We start from the raw sequence: 22,537 nt of genomic DNA, 5'->3' as shown, positions 1-22,537 counted from the left end.
GAGAGGGGGCGGTACTGGACCTAATTCTAGGGAATGTGGCCGGCCAAGTGGAAGAAGTGCTAGTAGGTGAGCACTTTGGTGACAGTGACCATAATTCGGTGAGATTTAAGGTGGTCATGGAAAAGGACAGGGAGGGGCCGGAAATAAAGGTTCTAAATTGGGGGAAGGCCGATTTTAATAGGATAAGGCAGGATCTGGCCAAAATGGACTGGGATCAGCTGCTTGTAGGAAAATCCGCATCGGAGCAATGGGAGTCTTTCAGAAGGGAGATTGAGACCATACAATGGCAACATGTTCCCGTAAAGGTCAAGGGTGGTTCCAAGAACTCCAGGGAACCTTGGATGTCAGGGGATATACGAGAATGGATTAGGAAAAAAAGGAGGGCTTTTGGCAGATACAAAAGGCTAAAGACAGAGGAAGCCCTAGAGGAGTACAAAAAGTGCAGGGGGATACTTAAAAAAGAAATTAGGAGATCAAGGAGGGGTCATGAAATAACACTGGCGAGCAAAATAAAGGAAAATCCTAAGATGTTTTATAAGTATATTAAGGGTAAGAGGATAACTAGGGAAAAAATAGGGCCCATTAGGGACAAAAATGGCAATCTGTGTGTGGAGCCGGCAGATGTAGGAGGGGTTCTAAATGAATTTTTTGCATCTGTTTTCACTATGGAGAAGGACGATGTAGACATAGAAATACGGCAGGGGGACTGTGATATACTCGAACATATTAACATCGATGGGGAGGAGGTATTGGCGGTTTTAGCAGGCCTAAAAATGGATAAATCCCCAGGCCCGGACGAAATGTATCCCAGGCTACTGTGTGAGGCAAAGGAGGAGATTGCGGGGGCTCTAACACATATATTCAGAACCTCTCTGGCCACAGGGGATGTGTCAGAGGACTGGAGAACTGCTAATGTAGTACCATTATTCAAGAAGGGGAGTAGGGAAAAACCAGGGAACTACAGGCCAGTGAGCCTAACATCAGTGGTAGGAAAATTACTGGAAAAAATTCTGAAGGACAAAATTAGTCTCCACTTGGAGAAGCAAGGATTAATCAGGGAGAGTCAACATGGCTTTGTCAAGGGAAGATCATGTCTGACTAATTTGATTGAATTTTTTGAGGGGGTGACTAGGCGTGTGGATGAGGGTAACGCAGTGGATGTGGTATACATGGATTTCAGTAAGGCCTTCGATAAAGTCCCCCACAGGAGACTGGTCAAGAAGGTACGAGCCCATGGAATCCAGGGTGCCTTGGCACTTTGGATACAAAACTGGCTTAGTGGCAGAAGGCAGAGGGTGATGGTCGAAGGTTGTTTTTGTGACTGGAAGCCTGTGGCCAGTGGGGTACCACAGGGATCGGTGCTGGGTCCCTTGCTGTTTGTGGTCTACATTAATGACTTGGATATGAATGTAAAAGGTATGATCAGTAAGTTCGCTGATGATACAAAAATTGGTAGGGTGGTAAATAGCGAGGAGGATAGCCTCAGTCTGCAGGACGATATAGATGGGTTGGTCAGATGGGCGGAACAGTGGCAAATGGAATTTAACCTGGAAAAGTGCGAGGTGATGCACTTTGGAGGGACTAACAAGGCAAGGGAATACACAATGAATGGGAGGACCCTAGGCAAGACAGAGGGTCAGAGGGATCTTGGTGTGCAAGTTCACAGATCCCTGAAGGCGGCGGAACAGGTAGATAAGGTGGTAAAGAAGGCATATGGGATACTTGCCTTTATTAGCCGAGGCATAGAATATAAGAGCAAGGAGGTTATGATGGAGCTGTATAGAACACTGGTTAGGCCACAGCTGGAGTACTGTGTGCAGTTCTGGTCGCCACACTACAGGAAGGATGTGATCGCTTTGGAGAGGGTGCAGAGGAGATTCACCAGGATGTTACCAGGGCTGGAGCGCTTCAGCTATGAAGAGAGACTGGGAAGATTGGGTTTGTTTTCCTTGGAGCAGAGGAGGCTGAGGGGGGACATGATTGAGGTGTACAAAATTATGAGGGGCACAGATAGGATGGATACTAAGGAGCTTTTTCCCTTCGTTGAGGGTTCTATAACAAGGGGACATAGATTCAAGGTAATAGGCGGGAGGTTTAGAGGGGATTTGAGAAAGAACTTTTTCACCCAGAGGGTGGTTGGAGTCTGGAACTCACTGCCTGAAAGGGTTGTGGAGGCAGGAACCCTCACAACATTCAAGATGCATTTGGATGAGCACTTGAAATGCCACAGCATACAAGGCTACGGACCAAATGCTGGAATATGGGATTAGAGTAGACGGGGCTTGATGGCCGGCGCGGACACGATGGGCCGAAGGGCCTCTATCCGTGCTGTATAACTCTATGACAAATCCCTGGAATGTCTACAAGATGGTTTTCGAGATCAGTATGTTGAGGAACCAACTAGGGAACAGGCTATTTTAGATCAAGTATTGTGCAATGAGAAAGGGTTAATTAATAATCTTGTTGTAAAGGAGCCCTTAGGAAAGAGTGACCATAATGTGATAGAATTCTTCATTAAGTTTGAAAGTGATGTAGTTCAATCCGAAACTAGGGTCTTAAATCTGAACAAAGAAAACTACGAAGGTATGAGGTGCAAGTTGGCTGTGGTTGATTGGGGAACTACATTAAAAGGTATGACGGTAGACAGGCAATGGCTAGCATTTAAAGAATTAGTACATAATTTGAAACAAATATATATTCCTTTAAGGCACAAAAACTTAACAGGAAAAGTGGTCCAACCGTGGCTAACAAGAGAAATTAAAGATAGTATTAAATCAAAGGAAGAGGCATTTAAAGTTGCGAGAAAAGGCAGTAAGCCTGAGGATTGGGAACATTTCAGAATTCAGCAAAGAAGGACCAAGAAATTGTTAAAGAAAGGGAAAATAGAATATGAGAGTAAACTCGCGAGAAACATAAAAATGGACTGTAAAAGCTTCTATAGATGTGCAAAAGGGAAAAGACTGGTGAAAGCAAATGTGGGTCCCTTACAGGCAGGGACGGGAGAATTTATAATGGGGAATAAGGAAATGGTAGAGAAATTAAACGGAAGAAGACACAAAAAACCTCCCAGAAATATTAGAGAACCAAGGGTCTGGCGAGAATGAGGAACTGAAAGAAATTAGTATTAGTAAAAAAATAGTACTAGAGAAATTAATGGGACTGAAAGTCGATAAATCCCAAGGATATGATGATCTACATCCCAGGGTTTTGAAAGAGGTGGCTATAGAGATAGTGGATGCATTGGTTGTCATCTTCCAAAATTCTATAGATTCTGGAATGGTTCCTGCAGATTGGAGGGTAGCAAATGTAACCCCACTATTTAATAAAAGAGGGAGAAAGAAAACAGGGAACTACAGACCCGTTAACCTGACATCAGTAGTAGGGAAAATGCTAGAATCTATTATAAAGGATGTGATAACAGGACACTTAGAAAATAATAAAAGGATTGGGCAGAGTCAACATGGATTTCGGAAAGGGAAATCATGTTTGACAAACCTGTTGGAGTTCTTTGAGGATGTAATTAATAGAATAGGTAAGGGGGAACCAGTGGATGTGGTGTATTTGGATTTTCAGAAGGCTTTCGATAAGGTCCCACACAGGAGGTTGGTGAACAAAGTTAGAGCACATGGAATTGGGGGTAATATACTGGGATGGATTGAGAATTGGTTAACAAACAGGAAACAGAGAGTAGGAACAAATGGGTCTTTTTCAGGTTGGCAGACTGTGACTGGTGGGGTACAGCAGGGATCGGTGCTTGGGCCCCAGCTATTCACAATCAATATCAATGATTTGGATGAGGGGACCAAATGTAATATTTCCAAGTTTGCTGATGACACAAAACTAGGTGGGAATGTGAGTTGTGAGGAGGATGCAGAGAGGCTTCAAGGGGATACAGACAGGCTAAGTGAGTAGGCAAGAACATGGCAGATGGAATATAATGTGGAAAAATGTGAAGTTATCCACTTTGGTAGGAAAAACAGAAATGCAGTATATTTTTTAAATGGTGAGAAATTGGAAAATGTTGATGTTCAAAGGTGTCCTTGTAAATGAGTCACTGAAAGCTAACATGCAGGTGCAGCAAGCAATTAGGAAGGCAAATGATATGTTGGCATTTATTACAAGAGGATTTGAGTACAGGAGTAAAAATGTCTTACTGTAATTATATAGGGCCTTGGTGAGACCGCACCTGGAGTATTGTGTACAATTTTGGTCTCCTTACCTAAGAAAGGATATACTTGCCATAGAGGGAGTGCAACGAAGGTTCACCAGACTGATTCCTGGGATGGCAAGATTGTTGTATGAGGAAAGATTGAGTAGACTAGGCCTGTATTCTCTAGAATTTAGAAGAATGAGAGGTGATCTTATTGAAGCATACAAAATTCTTACAGGGCTCGACAGGGTAGATGCAAGGAGGATGTTTCCCCTGGCTGGGGAGTCTAGAACCAGGGGTGACAGTCTCAGAATAAGGGGTCGGTCATTTAGGACTGAGATGAGGGGAAATTTCTTCACTGAGGTCAGTGAATCTTTGGAATTCTCTACCTCAGAGGGCTGTGGAGGTTCAGTCATTGAGTACATTCAAAACAGAGATCGATAGATTTCTAGATATTAAAGGCATCAAGGGATATGGGGATAGTGCAGTAAAATGGCATTGAGGTAGAAGATCAACCATGATCTTGTTGAATAGCGGAGCAGGCTCAAGGGGCCGGATGGCCTACTCCTGCTTCTATTTCTTATGTTCTTATGTTCTTATCATAACCCCAGGATGTTGCTGCAGGAATTCCTCAGCTGCTTCAGCAATTACTTTCCTTCCATCATAAAATCAAGAATGACTAGTCCCTTTACTGAGATTAGCGAAGAAAATGTACTTGAGAAATTAATGGGACTAAAAGCCGACAAATCCCCTGGACCTGATGGCCTACATCCTCGAGTTTTAAAAAAGGTGGCTGCAGAGATGGTGGATGAATTGGTTTTGATGTTCCAGAATTCCCTAGATTCTAGAACGGTTCCTGTGGATTGGAAGGTAGCAAATGTAACCCCGCTATTCAAGAAAGGAGGGAGAAAGAAAACTATAGGCCAGTTAGCCTGACATCAGGAGTCGGGAAAATGCTAGAATCTATTATAAAGGACGTGGCAGTTAATGGGATTCGGCAGTTAATGCGGTTTTATGAAAGAGAAATCGTATTTGACAAATCTATTAGAGTTTTTTGAGGGTGTATCTAGCAGGGAAGATAAGGGGAACCAGTAGGGATGTAGCATATTTGGATTTTCAAAAGGCATTCTATAAGGTGCCACACAAGAGGTTGTTGCACAAGATCGGGGCTCATGGGATTGGGAGTAATATATTAGCATGGGTTGAGGATTGGTTAACGGACAGAAAATAGAGAGTAGGAATAAATGGGTCATTTTCGGATTGGCAGGTTGTAACTAGTGGGGTGACGCAAGGATCAGTGCTTAGGCCTCTGCTGTTTACAATATATATCAATGAGGGGACCGAGTGTAATGTATCCAAGTTTGCTGATGATACAAAGCTAGGTGGGGAAGTAAGCTGTGAGGAGGACGCAAAGAGGTTGCAAAGGGATACAGACAGGTTAATTAAGTGGGCAAGAAGGTGGCAGATGGAGTACAATGAGTAAAATGTGAAATTATCCACTTTGGTAGGAAGAATAGAAAAGCAGAATATTTTTTAAAAGGTGAGAGACTAAGAAATATTGGTATTCAGAGGGATTTGGGTGTCCTTGTACATGAATCACAGAAAGTTAACATGCAAGTGCAGCAAGCAATTAGGAAGGCAAATGGTATGTTAGCTTTTATTGCAAGTGGTTGGACTATAAGAGTAAGGAGGTCTTGCTGCAATTATATAGGGCACTGGTGAGACCACACCTGGAGTACTGTGTACAGTTTTGGTCTCCTTACCTAAGGAAGGATATACTTGCCTTATGGTGGTGCAACGAAGGTTCATTAGATTGATTCCTGGGACGAGAGGGTTGTCCTATGAGGAGAGATTGAGTAGAATGGGTTTATATTCTCTGGAATTTAGAAGAATGAGAGGCGATCTCCTTGAAACATATAAAATTCTTAGAGGGCTTGACAGGGTAAATGCTGAGAGGCTGTTTCCCCTGGCTGGAGAGTGCAGAACTAGGGATCATAATCTCAAGATAAGGGGTCAGCCATTTAGGACCGAGATGAGAAATTTCTTCACTCAGAGGGTTGTGAATCTTTGGAATTCTCTACCCCAGCGGGCTGTGGATGCTCAGTCCTCGAGTATATTCAAGACTGAGATCGATAGATTTTTGGACACTAAGGGAATCAAGGGACATAGGGACAGGATGGGAAAGTGGAGTTGAGGTAGATCAGCCATGATCTTATTGAATGGCAGAGCAGGCTCGAGGAGCCATATGGCCTACTGCTGCTTCTATTTCTTATGTTCTTATCGGCTACGGGGAAAGGGCAGGGGAGTGGTACTAGCTGGATTGCTTTTGCAAAGAGTCGGCATGGACTCAATGGGCTGAATGGCCTCCTTCCGTGCTGTTACCATTCGATGATTCTTAAGAATGGGACTTCTCACTAAGAATTCTACAGCGTTCAGCTACATTTACAACTCTTCAGACAATAAAGCAGCCCATGTCAGTCTACAGCAGGACCTGGGCAACATCCAGGCTTGGGTCGACAAGTGGCAGGTGACATTTGTGCCACTTAAGTGTCAAATCACCTCTCCCTGGCGATTACAACACCACTTTTGCCACATCCCCAACCATCAACATCCTGGGGGTTAGCACTGACCAGAGGCTTAACTGGACCAGCAATATTAACAACATGGCTACAGGAGCAGTGTAGAGGCTGAGGACTCTGCAGTGTGTCTCCATTCCTGACCCCCTCAAAGCCCCTTCACCATCTACAAGGCTCAAGACAGAGTGTGATGGAATACTCACCACTCACCTGGATGGGTACAGCTGCAACTACACCCAAGACACTTAACAATATCCAAGACAAAACACTCCACTTGATTGGTGCCCATGCCACTGAACTTAATATCCTCTCCCTCCGCCACCAATGTATTGTAGCAGCAGTATATACTATCTACAAGATGCACTGTACCAAGCTTACTTCGAGTGCACCTTCCAGCCCCAAGATAAGAAGGATAGGAGCAGCAAGATCATGGGATCACCATCACCTCCTAGTTCGCCTCCAGATCGCACGCCATCCTAACTTGGACATAAACCATCATTTCTTCATCATCACTGGATCAATATCCTTGAATTCCCTACCGAAAACCATTGTAGAAGCACCATCACCACTAGGACTGTAGTGATCAAAGGAGAAGGCCCATCACCACCAACAGTATAGTAGCATAGTGGTTATGTAACTGGACTAGTAATCCAGTAGGCCTGGACTAATAATCCAGAGTCACGAGTTCAAATCCCACCACAGTAGCTGGGGAATTTAAATTCAATTAATTAAATAAAATTTGGAATTAAAATACTAGTATCAGTGGCCGTGAAACGACCGAATTGTTGTAAAAACCCATCTGATTCACGAATGCCCTTTAGGGAAGGAAACCTGCCGTCCTTACCGGTCTGGCCTATATGTGACTCCAGACCCACAGCACTGTGGTTAATTCTTAATTGCCCTCTGAAATGGCCCAGCAAGCCACTCAGTTGTACAATCTCGCTGCAGAAAGTCATCATAAGAATAAAACCAGACGGACCACTAAGCACCGGACACAACAAAAGCAAACCAAGCCCAGTCGACCCTGCAAAGTGCCTCCTCACTAACATCTAGGGGAGTGTGCCAAAATTGGGAGAGCTGTCCCACAGACTAGTCAAGCAACAGCCTGAAATAGCCATACTCACAGAATCATACCTTTCAGCCAACGTCCCAGACTCTTCCATCACCATCCCTGGGTATGTCCTGTCCCTCCGGCAGGACGGACCCACCAGAGGTGGTGGTACAGTGATACATTGACTCTGAATCTCATGGCATCAGGTCAAACTATGGGCAAGGAAACCTCCTGCTGATTAATCAGTCCTCCTCCATGGTGAGGAAGCACTGAGGGTAGCAAGGGCACAGAATGTACTCTGGGTGGGGGACTTCAAAGTCCATCACCAAGAATGTGGTGCTTGGTAGCACCACCACTGGCCGAGTCCTGAAGGACATAGCTGCCAGACTGGGCCTGCGGCAGGTGGTGAGCGAACCAACACGAGGGAAAAACTTACTTGACCTCGTCCTCACCAATCTACCTGTCGCAAATGCATCTGTCCATGACAGTATTGGTAGGAGTGACCATCGCACAGTCCTCGTGGAGATTAAGTCCTGTCTTTGCAATGAGGACACCATCCAATGTGTTGTGTGGCACTACCACCGTGCTAAATGGGATAGATTCAGAACCGATCTAGCAACTCAAAACTGGGCAACCATGAGGCGCTGTGGGCCAGCAGCAGAATTGTATTCCAGCACAATCTGTAATCTCATGGCCCGGCATATTCCTCACTCTACCATTACCAACAAGCCAGGGGATCAACCCTGGTTCAATGAGGAGTGTAGAAGAGTCATGCCAGGAGCAGCACCAGGCGTACCTAAAAATGAGGTGATAACCTGGAGAAGCTACAACTCAGGACTGCATGCATGCTAAACAGCAGAAGCAACATGCTATTGACAGAGCTAAGCGATTCCACAACCCACAGATCAGATCAAAGCTCTGCAGTCCTGCCACATCCAGTCGTGAATGGTGGTGGACAATTAAACAACTAACGGGAGGAGGAGGCTCTGTAAACATCCCCATCCTAAAATGATGGTGGAGTCCAGCACGTGAGTGCAAAAGACAAGGCTGAAGCGTTTGCAACCATCTTCAGCCAGAAGTGCCGAGTGGATGATCCATCTCGGCCTCCTCCCGATATCCCCACCATCACAGAAGCCAGTCTTCAGCCAATTCGATTCACTCCACGTGATATCAAGAAATGGCTGAGTGCACTGGATACAGCAAAGGCTATGGGCCCCGACAACATCCCCACTGTAGTGCTGAAGACTTGTGCTCCAGAACTAGCTGCGCCTCTAGCCAAACTGTTCCAGTACAGCTACAACACTGGCATCTACCCGACAATGTGGAAAATTGCCCAGGTATGTCCTGTCCACAAAAAGCAGGACAAATCCAATCCGGCCAATTACCGCCCCATCAGTCTACTCTCAATCATCAGCAAAGTGATGGAAGGTGTCGTCGACAGTGCTATCAAGCGGCACTTACTCACCAATAACCTGCTCACTGATGCACGGTTTGGATTCCGCCAGGACCACTCGGCTCCAGACCTCATTACAGCCTTGGTCCAAACATGGACAAAAGAGCTGAATTCCAGAGGTGAGGTGAGAGTGACTGCCCTTGACATCAAGGCAGCATTCGACCGAGTGTGGCACCAAGGAGCCCTAGTAAAATGGGAATCAGGGGAAAAACTTTCCAGTGGCTGGAGTCATACCTCGCACAAAGGAAGATGGTAGTGGTTGTTGGAGGCCAATCATCTCAGCCCCGGGACATTGCTGCAGGAGTCCCTCAGGGCAGTGTCCTCGGCCCAACCACCTTCAGCTGCTTCATCAATGACCTTCCCTCCATCATAAGGTCAGAAATGGGGATGTTCGCTGATGATTGCACAGTGTTCAGTTCCATTCGCAACCCCTGTAGCAAGACCTGGACAACATCCAGGCTTGGGCTGATAAGTGGCAAGTAACATTCGCGCCAGACAAGTGCCAGGCAATGACCACCTCCAACAAGAGAGAGTCTAACCACCTCCCCATGACATTCAACAGCCGAATCCCCCACCATCAACATCCTGGGGGTCACCATTGACCAGAAACTTAACTGGACCAGACATATAATACTGTGGCTACAAGAGCAGGTCAGAGGCTGGGTATTCTGCACCGAGTGACTCACCTCCTGACTCCCCAAAGCCTTTCTATCATCTACAAGGCACAAGTCAGGAGTGTAATGGAATACTCTCCACTTGCCTGGATGAGTGCAGTTCCAACAACACTCAAGAAGCTCGACATCATCCAGGACAAAGCAGCCCGCTTGATTGGCGCCCCATCCACCACCCTAAACATTCACTCCCTTCACCACCGGCGCACTGTGGCTGCAGTGTGTACCATCCACAGGATGCACTGCAGCAACTCGCCAAGGCTTCTTCGACAGCACCTCCAAAACCCGTGACCTCTACCACCTAGAAGGACAAGAGCAGCAGGCACATGGGAACAACACCACCTGCACATTCCCCTCCAAGTCACACACCATCCCGACTTGGAAATATATCGCCGTTCCTTCATTGTCGCTGGGTCAAAATCCTGGAACTCCCTTCCTAACAGCACTGTGGGAGAACCTTCACCACACGGACTGCAGCGGTTCAAGAAGACGGCTCACCACCACCTTCTCAAGGGCAATTAGGGATGGGCAATAAATGCTGGCCTCGCCATCATCCCATGAACGAATAAAAAAGAACTTGTCAGGGCAACTAGGAATGGGTAATAAATGTCAGCTTTGCCCAAATTTCAAAGACAGATATATTTTTAAAAATGGATTCAGGAGCAGCTAACTATTTCCCTGTTCCCTGATTACCTCACCATAAATAATAAGTTAGAGTAGTGCATTATACACTATAATTGTTGCACTCTGTAATAGCAGGGATGTTTCCTTGATCGTACTCGTAAGATGGACTGCCATGATTCATTGAAGTTATTGACAGGGTATTCAAGGTTGTTTCAATGAGTTCATTGGGAAAATATTGAAGATTTATTGGTAACATTTTCATTCGGTGCTTGATCAAAGGTGTAACTCTGTCAGATGTTTCAATGAAATTACTGCCAAAATATCAAAAGGTAACTTTTGGAAGTCCTTCTACAGCTAATTTTTCTCTGTTTTGTGCCCAGCACCAAGTAGAGAAAAAAGGAGTTCCCGGGGATGTCCGGTGGTACCCCAAGGGCATAAGGTGGTGTACGTGCAGCCATGACAGGTGCAAACTAGTGGATTTCCCATGGCATTGCCCATGGAAAGTCCAGATAAAGCGAATTTCTCTTATAATGCATTCCAAAAACAGTTCTGAACAAGTTTTGAACAAAATTATTGCACATAAATACCTTCTCCCAAGACTGGAGGCATGACTTCAGATATCCCACAAGGCTGCAGTCAGGGCTTGGGGCAGAGGTGAGAGGTGATGTCAGGAATGGCCTGGAGGGTCGATCTGTAGCTCAAAAAAATTTGGTGTTGTAAAAAAACAGAATTAGTGGAAGTTTTCCACAGATTTTGAATAGAATTATTACACAGTATTGCCTTCTCCTGAGGTGAAGAGGGGCTGAAAGGAACCCTGGAGGCACAATCTTGGATCTCCTGTGGAACAGCATTTGGGGCTGGCAAAGGGATGGGAACAGCCCAGAAGCCCAATCTGTGGCTCAAAAAAGTTTGGCAGAGTGTCAAATATAGGGCTAGTGTAAGTACTGCACAGGCTTTGAAACACTGCAATGTCTGCCTGGAATTTCTGCAGGGGTTCTCAAGTGAGGGAAGAAGAAAATGGTGAGTCATGGTTCCAAAATTAGTGTTATCCAAGGGGAGAGTGGTATGCTGGCAGTGTCCTGGAGCTAGGTATAGGAATTTGAAGCTCCATCTAGTGGTGGAGGTGCAGCTGCAGGGTGACAGCTGGTAGCTGCTCTCCAAATAATGGGAAATCCTATTAAAGTTTCCCTGGAGACATGACAGAAATGGTGACATCCAAAAAGGGACTGCATGACATACACACTAAATTTAACATACAGATGAGGCAGCTGTGATATCGCAGTGCTTCAATCCTCTATTTATACCAGGCAGATGGCCATCTGTGTGACACCAACAAAAGTGGGCATTAGACCTTGTGCCAAGCCTGCACCAATTGGAGGTTCTGAGCAGGCCTGGGTGTAAACTTGTGGACAGTCAAAAAGTAAGTGATTTCTATCTATGGGACCAGCCAGATAAGGATTGTGGCTGGAGGCCTTCTCGCTTCTGTTTTTGCATTGCTAGATTTCAGCCCCCATTTCCAAGTACAAGGCCCAGTCAAGGGATGGGCTTGCCCCTGTGGTACATCTGGCTGATTTAAATGAACTGAACTACTGTCATGGCTTCGGATTCTTTGACTATTTTTCATAGAAAGAGTTTGGACATGAGCTATGTTAAGATGTGTTTTTTTTTAGAAAAAGCTTATCTAAAAGAGGTTAGCTTCCCAAACCATCCCCTTGCTGGGTTGTGGATCGGTAGACAGACAAATGGTAATTACAGCGCAGGATAAGAAGTGGTTTCTCTGAGATCCAAACAATGAACAATTCATAAGCTATGTCTGGTTATTCAGGAGGACACTTCACACCTTGGTATTGGAAATCTTTTTTGATCTCTGTGGGGTCTGAGAGAGAAGCTTTTAAAAATCACAACACAGACACGAAGAGACAGTCGAGCAATGGAAGGCTGCAAATGGAGTAAGCTGCTGTCCCTGAGGAAGGGCACAGTACACAGAGAGATTGATAACCCACCAGACTGGGTTAGCGCTCACGTATTCTATTTTTGTAGCAGTATGCGGACAGAAGTTGTACAATTTTATTAAGTGACTCTCATCAATCGCATTGTTCTAAGTTTTCCGTACTGTGGAGTAAAGCAGCTTATGATTTGGATCAAACATCACCATACTCAATGTTAACTGGATCCGCCTTCAGTGAGATTGAAGGTGTACACATGCGTAAAACACAGAAATCCAGTCCGGATCACAAGGGAGTTTCATTGTTACACTCCTGGACACCCCCACCCCCCACCCCGCAACAGCACAAATAGATATAGGGCAATGGCAGTCAACCTACATAAAAACTTGGTACTCAAACTTCATAAAGGAGTAAATGACATCAGGAAGGTATCTATAATAGATCCAAATTCGTAACACCCGCCTGTGCAAACAAAAGCTCATTTCAGGTATATGCCTCCTGACTTGCACCCTGGTGGGAATGGGAAGGAGTAAAGGTGGCCCTAGCATGTCACAAAACTCTCTGATATATCATGGTTTGTGGCATAATGTAAATTGTTGTTTCTTGATTAGTAAAGAAGGGATATTATTCAACTTTGCTATAGTTCTTGGTTTAGTTCTTTAATGGCTCCTAAAGTGAGTGTTCGAGTGAGGAGTTACTGAATTTACTATCCTAATAACAACACATCTTGGGAAACATTAGACAAAGATTGTTAACATTTGAGCAAATTGGTTGTGGACAGTTTGGTAAAGATTATTTTCTATGAAATTCTGGGGCACATTTCAGTATATGTATGGTTTTAGAAGCTGCTGACTATTTGAGGTCCTTCTCCAGATTACCTCATCATAAATCCAAGTCATTGTTGAATGTGATTGTCCTTCCATATTTGTGACAGAGATGGAACAAGCAATTCTAATTCTGCTGAAGCATTAACAACTGAGGAACTAATCCATCGTTTTCGTGCTAACCTTGTGATAAGTGCAATGAGGCCATATGAGGAAGATGACTGGGTTGAGATGGATATAGATGGCGTTTGTTTTCAGGTGAATAGAAATTTTCAAACGGATTGTTACATATATTTACATAAATGTTTTGAACATGTCTGTCACAATCCAGATGTCACACTCCAAAGTATCAAAAATAGAAAATAAGTTATTTTTTTCAGACCTGTAACCAGAAATTTACAAGCACCAAAGAAACTCTGCAAAGTTCCTCTACCGCAGGATCTATTTAGACCACTTCCCCACACAGAGTACCTGAATAGTAGACTTTAAAGGGGCTGACCAAGTTAGCAGTTAAACATCACACCCATGCTCCAGACCCTAGATTACCTGTGAGTAATACCAAAGGAAATCAACTAGTAACAACTTAGACATTTCTACATGAATTTGTCTGATGTAGTTTACTGAACAGTTTGCTCACAGTATATGGAGACATCCAATAACTAGATAGTGTTGTTTTTCTATTAAAACTGTACTCGTTATTGTTGACCTATTTATTCTTATTACTTCTCTTAGAACATAGGTCGGAAATTTCCTGAGAGCTGCTCCCACTTCGCTACCATAACCTTGTCATAGACCAGGTTTCTACGAGACTTCCAATGAAGTTACGGGAGTGAAGCGAGAGCAGCTCTGAGCAAATTTCCACAATGGACTTGTCCCACCATCCAGGGCCCCAAACACTCCTTCAAGGTGAAACAGCGATTTACTTCAACTTAGTATACCGTATTCGCTGCTCATGATGCGGTCTCCTCTACATTGGGGAGACTAAACGCAGATTGATCGCTTTGTTGAACACCTCGTTCAGTCTGCAGGCGTGACCCTGAGCTTCCGGTCACTTGCTATTTTAATTCTCTGTCCCACTCCCACTCTGACCTCTCTGTCCTCAGCTTCCTACACTGTTCCAATAAAATTCAATGGACGCTCGAGGAACAGCACCTCATCTTTCGATTAGGCACTTTACAACCTTCCGGACTCAACATTGAGTTCAACAACTTCAGATCATAACCAGCACTCCCATTTTCTCGGACAGCAGGAGCTGGTAAAGGTTCTGCTGTTGCCATTTGCTTCTCTAGACCCTCTTTTGTTTCTTTACTTGTCCCATTATCACCCCCTTTTGCCTTGCATCATCATCCTGTTTGTCATTTAATCACCCTATCCTATCACAGACCTTCCCTTTTGTTCTTTCCTCCCCTCCCCCCTTTTCCCCTGGATCTGTACTTGCTTATAAACTGTTAAATCTCTAACTTCTTCTGGCAAGTTCTGATTGAAAGGTCATCGACCTGAAATGTTAACTCTGTTTCTCTCTCCGCAGATGCTGCCTGACCTGCCGAGTGTTTCCAACATTTTCTGTTTTTATTTCAGATTTCCAACATCTGCTGTATTTTGCTTTTGTTTTCAATTTAAGAAGGATTGCCTGGTGCAGAGTATTGGCTCAGTGGGGGGTGATCCCATGATCCTGCATTCTCAGCGGGGAGCTGCTTGTAGGTATGCAGGTCAGAGATCCAGCTAAAGCACTGAAGCCCTGATTCTCCAACTCACTTTCCCTGTGAAGCATAAAATCATTCCTACTGTTTTTTCACCTCTAGGACATTAGTTTTATGTAGCTCAACCTGATAAATTAAAAGTTTCTTCTCCGTAAGGGTCACATGTGAAATGAGTTTGGACTGTCTCAACCTAGTTCTTAGTGGGTGTGAGTTCACAATCCTGCACATAATTCAGCATTAATTGGCCCTAAATTGGTATTCTTTTTCAGAAAGGTTACACAAATGGTTGATATAGAAAATGTCACAATGTGCAGTTGAGATGCTCTTCTGACATCTGAGGTTGGGATTAGATGTATTGTTGGAAATATATGGTTCCTATGTGCAGTATTTACACTTGTTGCATTAAATTTCAGCTGCAGTTGTTCTGCCCACTTACATATCTTTTCCAGCTCATTCTGTAATTTCTAAGCTTCCTCTTCTAATTCCACCACTCTTCCTGGTTTGGTATCATCTGCAAATTTGATCACTTTGCCTTGAGTTTTTGAATCTAAGTAATTTATCTAAATTAGAAGCAGTTCTGGTCCCCAGCACTGATCCTTGGGGCACTCCACTTAGTACTTCTCCGCCCCCACCCCCCCCCCCCCCCCCCGCAACTCCGACACAACTCCTCTAACGATTTCTACCCTTCAGCTAGTTTCTTATGTATTCTGCAGATTCACCCTGAATCCCTACAGTTTTGAGTTTAACCAAAAGCTTTTCAGGTGAAACTTTATTAAAAGCCTGTTGGAAGTCTAGGTACACCATGTCATAGGACTTTCCATAATCCATTTGGATTGTCAAATCTGCAAAAGCTGGCCTTCCTCTTCTGAATTAATGCTGTTCACCAGATTGATATTGTACAGACAACCCTCAAATTAATACCTGATGATCAATCCCATTGTTTTACTTGTAAACAATTTTACAACACCAAGTTATAGTCCAGCAATTTTATTTGAAATTCACAAGCTTTCGGAGGCTTCCTCCTTCCTCAGGTGAATGTGGAAGGAGGAAGCCTCCGAAAGCTTGTGAATTTCAAATAAAATTGCTGGACTATAACTTGGTGTTGTAAAATTGTTTACAATTGTCAACCCCAGTCCATCACCGGCATCTCCACATCATTGTTTTACTTAGGATGGAAGTAGGACTAATAGGTATGTAGCTACTCGTGTGTGTTTTGTCACCCATTTTGAATAAGGGCACCACGTTAATTTGTTTCCAGTTGCTTGGTACCTCCCCAGTGTCCATTGACACCCTCAAAATAATTATCAGTGCCTCACAAATCTCCTCTTTAGTTGCGAGGAACCGTTACTCTTTAGTTCCTCCATGTTATACCAAAATTCAGGGTACTTCATGCTGGCGCTTGGTCTTATAGTAGAAAAATAGAAGATTTTTGATTTTGTAGTGTGTATATTAAAATGTGTAGAGTTTTGAAAACATAACAGCAATGTTTGAAAATAGTTAGCTATCATTGCAGTTATACTTCACCCTCACTTTTCATTGACTTTGCAAAGCAGTTATACTGCATTTTCGTATTTCATCAACCTAAATTACTCCAATTATTTGGCGTTGCTACATTGGCTCCCGGTCCGGCAATGCCTCAGTTTTAAAAATTTTCATCCTTATTTTCAAATCCCTCCATGGCCTTGCCCCTCCTTATCTCTGTAACCTCCTCCAGCCCTACAACCCTCCGAGATCTCTGCGCTCCTCCAATTCTTGCCCCGACGCATCCCCGATTTTAATCGCTCCACCATTGGCGGCTGTGTCTTCGGCTGCCTAGACCCTAAGCTCTGGAATTCCCTCCCTAAACCTCTCCACCTCTCTACCTCTCCTCATTTAAGACGCTCCTTAAAACCTACCTCTTTGACCAAATTTTTGGTTGCCTGTCATAATATCTTCTTACATGGCTCAATGTCAAATTTTGTTTGATAACGCTGCTTTGAAGCACCATGGGACATTTTACCACGTTAAAGGCGCTATATAAATGCAAGTCGTTGTTGCTCTTTCAATGTACCTTTATTTTGGGAACTGCAATCTGGAGTGGTACCCGTTTTTGTTGGATTTCCACCCTCAATGTGGCAGTGGTCCAATTTGCGATCTCCACTGAGGCCTCACTGTGATCCCCTTGCCAATTCGCCACTGGGGAAATTGAAATTTATTTAAGTGAGGACCTATGGTACTTGCATGCCAAAATTCCAGAAGTTACACTCACAACGCATCAGGGTAACTCAGGAATTATTTAACTGAGGCATACCTGTTGCCAATAACAGCTGAGACTGGCAGAAATTATTTACTTTGGAGCTTGAAGACTGAAGAAACTTTGAGCACTGATTTCTGGAGCTTAAAAGAGTTTTTGTTGGTTTTTTTTGCTTTGTACCTGGACAGAGCTACTCTAGCCTCTTACAGCCTGAGGGCTTATGAGAACACAAGAATATATGCTCTCACCCATAGCAAGGGGTTGTGAATACCAGGTACGGGATCCCCAATGGGCATTCGTTTCCTTGCAATTATAACGGAGGAGGAGAAACATCACAGGAAAGGAGAGTGAACCAGCCTAGAAGATGTTAACAAAGCCTCCAAAGAATTTACAGACCATGCAGATCCTATAAAGATTTAAGTGCATGAAAAGAATGCACTTAACTAAAGAGACAGGAGGACAGTAGGAGAGTTGTGCCAGCTACTGTATGATGACTTGCAGCCAAGATCATCTGTCCAGATAGCTCTGCCTGTGGCTGTGAAGTTGATGACTGCACTCAACTTTTATGTCACCAGTTCATTTCAAGCAGTCACAGGAGATCTGTATGATATCGTCCAGTGAACCATTGAGCACGCTTTCATCAGTTATCTGATACACTTTTCAGGTGAGCTGGGACAGCAGCATGATAGGGTTATGCAGTTTAATCACATTGCTGACTTCCCGAAGTGCAGAGTGCAATAGTTATGTAGAATTGCAAACTCTTACAGTTAACCTCCTCAACTTTCTTAATAGAAAGGGCTGTCACTTGCTGAATGTCCAGATTGGGTGTGACAACATTCAGAATCTTTCACGTGAATGCCAGGTTTGCAGGAATTTGCCATAATGCCTTCGTCCTCATGAATTCTGCTCTGTCTGATTTCTTCAAGAAAGATGGTCAAGTGAACGGACATGGATATTGATAAAAAGTTGCAAGAACAGCAGCTGAGGAATTAGGTTCGATCCTCTTCCAGAGTAGTCACAGAGAGCCATTGGGGTTTTAAAGGAGCACTTTTGCTGCCTTGATAAATCAGGAGGAGCTTTGCAATATGCTCCAGATCATGTATCGCTTGCTGTGCCCTGCACGACTTTGCAATTCAAAAAGGCCTATACATGAAGATTCCTGGATAGGTGGCCCTAGCTGCTTTGGAGGCAGGACAACATAGAATTGAACATCAAGAGGACCATCATTCAGAGGATCACTCAGTGACAGGTGCAAGGGCATCAGAATTCAACTTATGTGTAAAATGTTCTCATCTGTTTAACACGGTCTACCTTTGTCATCATTGCTATTACTTCTTTTTACCTTCACTTTACATAAACTCCTTCAACCTAGTGCCCATCTTAGAACATTACATCAGACCTCTAACTCCACATGACCATGCAAGTTTATATCATTTGATTGATAACTAATCACAAAATAAATGCATATGCTCCTCTCTACAAGGAACTCAAAATTGAGCAAAAGCAATCCTACTCACCGAATTTCCCCCATCTACCATGTGTGTTACCTCCTCCAAGAATTCTGTAAGATTTGTCAAGCACAGTTGTCCCTTTTGAAATCCGAGTTGGCTGCTTCAATTTTCTCTACTTAGATACATGGTAATTTCATCCTTGATTAAAGACTCTAAAATTTCTCCTACCACAGATGTTAAACTAACTGGTTTTTAGTTACTCAGATTAGCTTTATGTCCCAAGGAATAACCGTGCCACTGCCACCTCATTCCACATGGCACACCAGACATTTTTTTGGGTTTTCTTCCCATGGGCACCCAGCAGTCTCTTTTTTCCTTTGATGCATTTCGTTCAGGAGTGTCTGTGGATTGGTCTCAGTAAAATTATGTGCTCTTCTTTTCTGCATTCTTCCAATGCCCTTCTCCCTTCTTTGGGTGCCTCTGCCAGGTCCTCCACATGAAGACATGCTTTGAAAGTGCTACAAAATCTCACATGGGTCCTCTATGACATATACCTGACAGTTACCTCAGCTTTGCAATATGTCTGATACTTCCCTGCTGCTCTCCCAGCCAGCTGCTGCAATATTCATACCATCCAGCCTTTTTATAAACCTGCCATAAAAATTTCCACACCCCCTCGCACAGTACTCCTTGTATTACATGGGAGTTGCACTACTGAAACACCAGTGGGCATTTAAATTAGTTGACCCTGCATTCTCTGGCAAGGTCAGTACTGCAAGTGAACGGTGGGCAGAGGTCCTGTTTCCAGGGCACAGCACCGGCGTAAATGGCCCAATGGATTTTCAGGGCCTATTACTGTGGAGTTGGGTCCCAATATGCAGAATGTACCAATGTGACACCCCTGTGGAGATGCCATCTCACACTGTTGTGTGGAATACAATTAATGTGCAGTGTGAAGCCAAGTTATAAAAATGCTTCACTAAAAACAGAAAATGCTGGAGAAGCTCAGCAAGTCAGGCAGCATCTGTGGAGAAAGAAACAGAGTTAATGTTTCAGGTTGAAGACCTTTTGATTTAGTATAAAAATGCTTAGGTGGTCCTTTGGATATCCCGGGCAATATATAAATGTAAGCAGAGTCTGAGATGATATTTTGAGAGTGGAGGCTCCTCTGCTCAACCTCAAAATATTAAGGGGTAGAATTTCTGCAAGGATTCCCCGATCTCCCACAGTAACATTGGCGGATGATCAGCAGAAACCCCAGAGAAAGGACATAAAGAGCCATTTACGCATTTTCCCCGTAATTTCCTCCAACCGTCCACCAAAGTTATAAGGTCAATTGGTAGAACCCCCACAGAAATTACTGGCAACTATATATGATAGTATGGCTTTTTTCAAACGTCCATTTTACTTAAAAAAAAATCAAAGCCCAAGAATTTAAAAATCATCCCAGGCATGTTAAAGAGAAAACTATTAATAAAAGCGCAAGGACTCAGATATAACTTGGAATTCCTGACATGAGAGCGTAGCAGACTATAAAAACTGCTGCACATTCTTTAAACAGAAGTACTCTTTTTCTGCAAACCAGAAAACAGTGTAAGAATCAAATTGTTTGCATCCCATAAATGAGTAATAATGGGTTCTCTAATCTAGCACTCATATATTTTCCATTATCTAATATTCATACATTTTATTTGGAACTCTTGTTACCAGTACATAGTTGATTATAAAGTGACATGGGAAGCAGGACTTATGGCACAGAATGTTCACCGTCATGACAAATATATTAATTTTGCAGATTGTAGGGCTGTGCAGCAGATGCCAAATGATTTGTATTAAACAAGAGAATGGAAAAAGAAGCATCGAACCCCTGCGGACTCTGTCTTCATCCAGGGACAGAAAGGTAATTGCTGCCTTCTCTTCAAAAAAAGTAAAATATATTAAAACTGACAATTTTGTAGCAGTTCATTGTATTAAAGAGTGAACAAAGTGTTTTGCAAGACAGTGCAACGATCCATTCAGAATGTCATCACTTCACTGTTCCTAATTTACTCCTTTTAATCACATGCAGCGGTGCAGTGCTTTGGAACGCCAATGAACTGCACTATGAAGCTGTAGGAAGCAGAGTCAGTTTTCTCTCTAATTCCCTGTTTCTGCCATATGCTTCTGAAGGCACTGACTCATGCCAATTCTAAGAGAGTTGGCAGCCCTCTGGTATCTCACCCATATCATGTGTGAGTCTAGTTAGTAAGCACTGACATGCTATTCAACTGAGCTTGATCCTGGTCTCAACCAATATCCACACTCATTCCTTTCCACTGAATAATAGTAAAAGGGGGAGACCTGCCTTTTTATTTTTTTTTAAACTGCTTTCAAAAATTTTGTACTGCAGCCAATGTCTTCTGCTGCAGCCAATATGGCCAATTTTGAGATCAGGATGTTCTGAGAACTAAACCTGCCTGATAACTCTCAATTGAGGTGAAAATACCCTTTAAAGATTTAACATCAAAGTTTTATGCCTGCTATATGTTGAGACAAAATGATGTAAGCCTAGTTCAGTGTATTGGAATGCTAAAGGCAGAAGATTCAAGCTTCTCTAGTTATACTAGGTTAGCTGAGTATGTGGCTGAAGAAAACGAGAGTGAAACTATCCCATAACGAATCTGATTTATACCAGCACTGATTTAGTTGCTGTTATTTAATGGGTTGGTATGTACCTTAAGCTATCAAGGCCCCATAGGGGAGAAATTCAACATCGTTTTGCCTGTTTTTTGGATGAAAAATAAAGGATAGAGGGATGTATTCACCCTCCTCCCAAGACCTATCTGTGGGCCAGCTCAGCGTCAGAGTTGGCTATAATTGGTTGACTGGCGCCTGTCGATCATCTGTTTAATACAAATGAGGTCAAGGCCCAACTTCAATCAGGCCACCAGGGACCGATGCGCAAAGCAATAGCCTATTTTTGGTGGAAATCCAATTTCTCGGCCCACGTTCTGAAATTCCCTCCATAAGACCCTCCTTAAAACCCACTTTGACCAAGCTTTTGGTCGCCCTCCTCATACCTCTTTTCTTGGCTTAGCGTCCATTTTTTTGATTATGGCTCTGTGAAGCGCCTTTGAATGTTTTTCTACATTAAAGGCGCTATTTAAATGCAAGTTGGTGCTGTTGTTTTATATCAGAACTCAAGTGGAATCGACGATCGGGCTACTGTGATGCCAGCAGCGGCCCTCGGGTAAGTGGTTAAAGGTGACGGGAATGGAAGCGATTGGGAAGGGCGGGCGATCAGATCGGGAGGGTAACGGTGGCGATCTGGGGGCGATAGTGGCGGTGATCGAAGGAGTGGGAAGTGGTGGCCAGCAGCGGCCCGTGTGTTTTATACGTGGGGTCTGGAAGAACATTCCTGCTCCTCCCAGCTCCACATTCAGGTATAAATATTTTAAAATCTTACCTTGTTGGTTGCAGCATGTAGACCTGGTTTTCCTGAATGCAGCCAGCGACGGCTACCTCAGGGCAAACCAATCTTGTAGAGGAGACTTCAAACAGTCGTTAGGTTCTTTGCAAATGCAAATAAGGGGCCTAACCCCTGTTTCAGGCGTGGGCTCTGGATGCCAATTTTTTTGCCTGTATCAATATGGTGGGCGGCACACATCCGGCTCGTAATGAGATGTACTTCCTGCCCACCATATTAGAGGCTAAAGCGGCCGTTTAACGTTCGAAAAATGGGCACTACAAGGCTGAATATCTAGGCCAAGGATTCTTGTGCTGCTGGGAAGAGAGGTGAGATTGGGTTGTCTGTTGAAATGGGTAAACATTCTTGCGTTCCCTCAATTGTCTGGGATCAGGAGTATTTATGCCTCTTCC

The 22,537-nt window shown here is 43.9% G+C and overlaps 1 protein-coding gene across 1 annotated transcript in view; it reads left to right on the top strand.

Moving 5' to 3' along the window:
* Positions 1-22,537, top strand: part of mocos (molybdenum cofactor sulfurase) — a 224,897-nt gene that overhangs the window by 186,999 nt on the left and 15,361 nt on the right. The window contains exons 13-14 of the mRNA XM_067996069.1: positions 13,406-13,553; positions 20,475-20,579. Of these exons, the coding sequence (XP_067852170.1) occupies positions 13,406-13,553; positions 20,475-20,579 (253 nt within the window). The remainder of the gene's footprint in view (positions 1-13,405; positions 13,554-20,474; positions 20,580-22,537) is intronic.

The sequence above is a fragment of the Heptranchias perlo genome, chromosome 2 (assembly GCF_035084215.1).
Source record: "Heptranchias perlo isolate sHepPer1 chromosome 2, sHepPer1.hap1, whole genome shotgun sequence".
Classification (NCBI taxonomy): Eukaryota; Metazoa; Chordata; class Chondrichthyes; order Hexanchiformes; family Hexanchidae; genus Heptranchias; species Heptranchias perlo.
The sequence above is the reverse complement of the archived record's forward strand: the minus strand, read 5'-3'. Positions and strand labels throughout refer to the sequence as shown.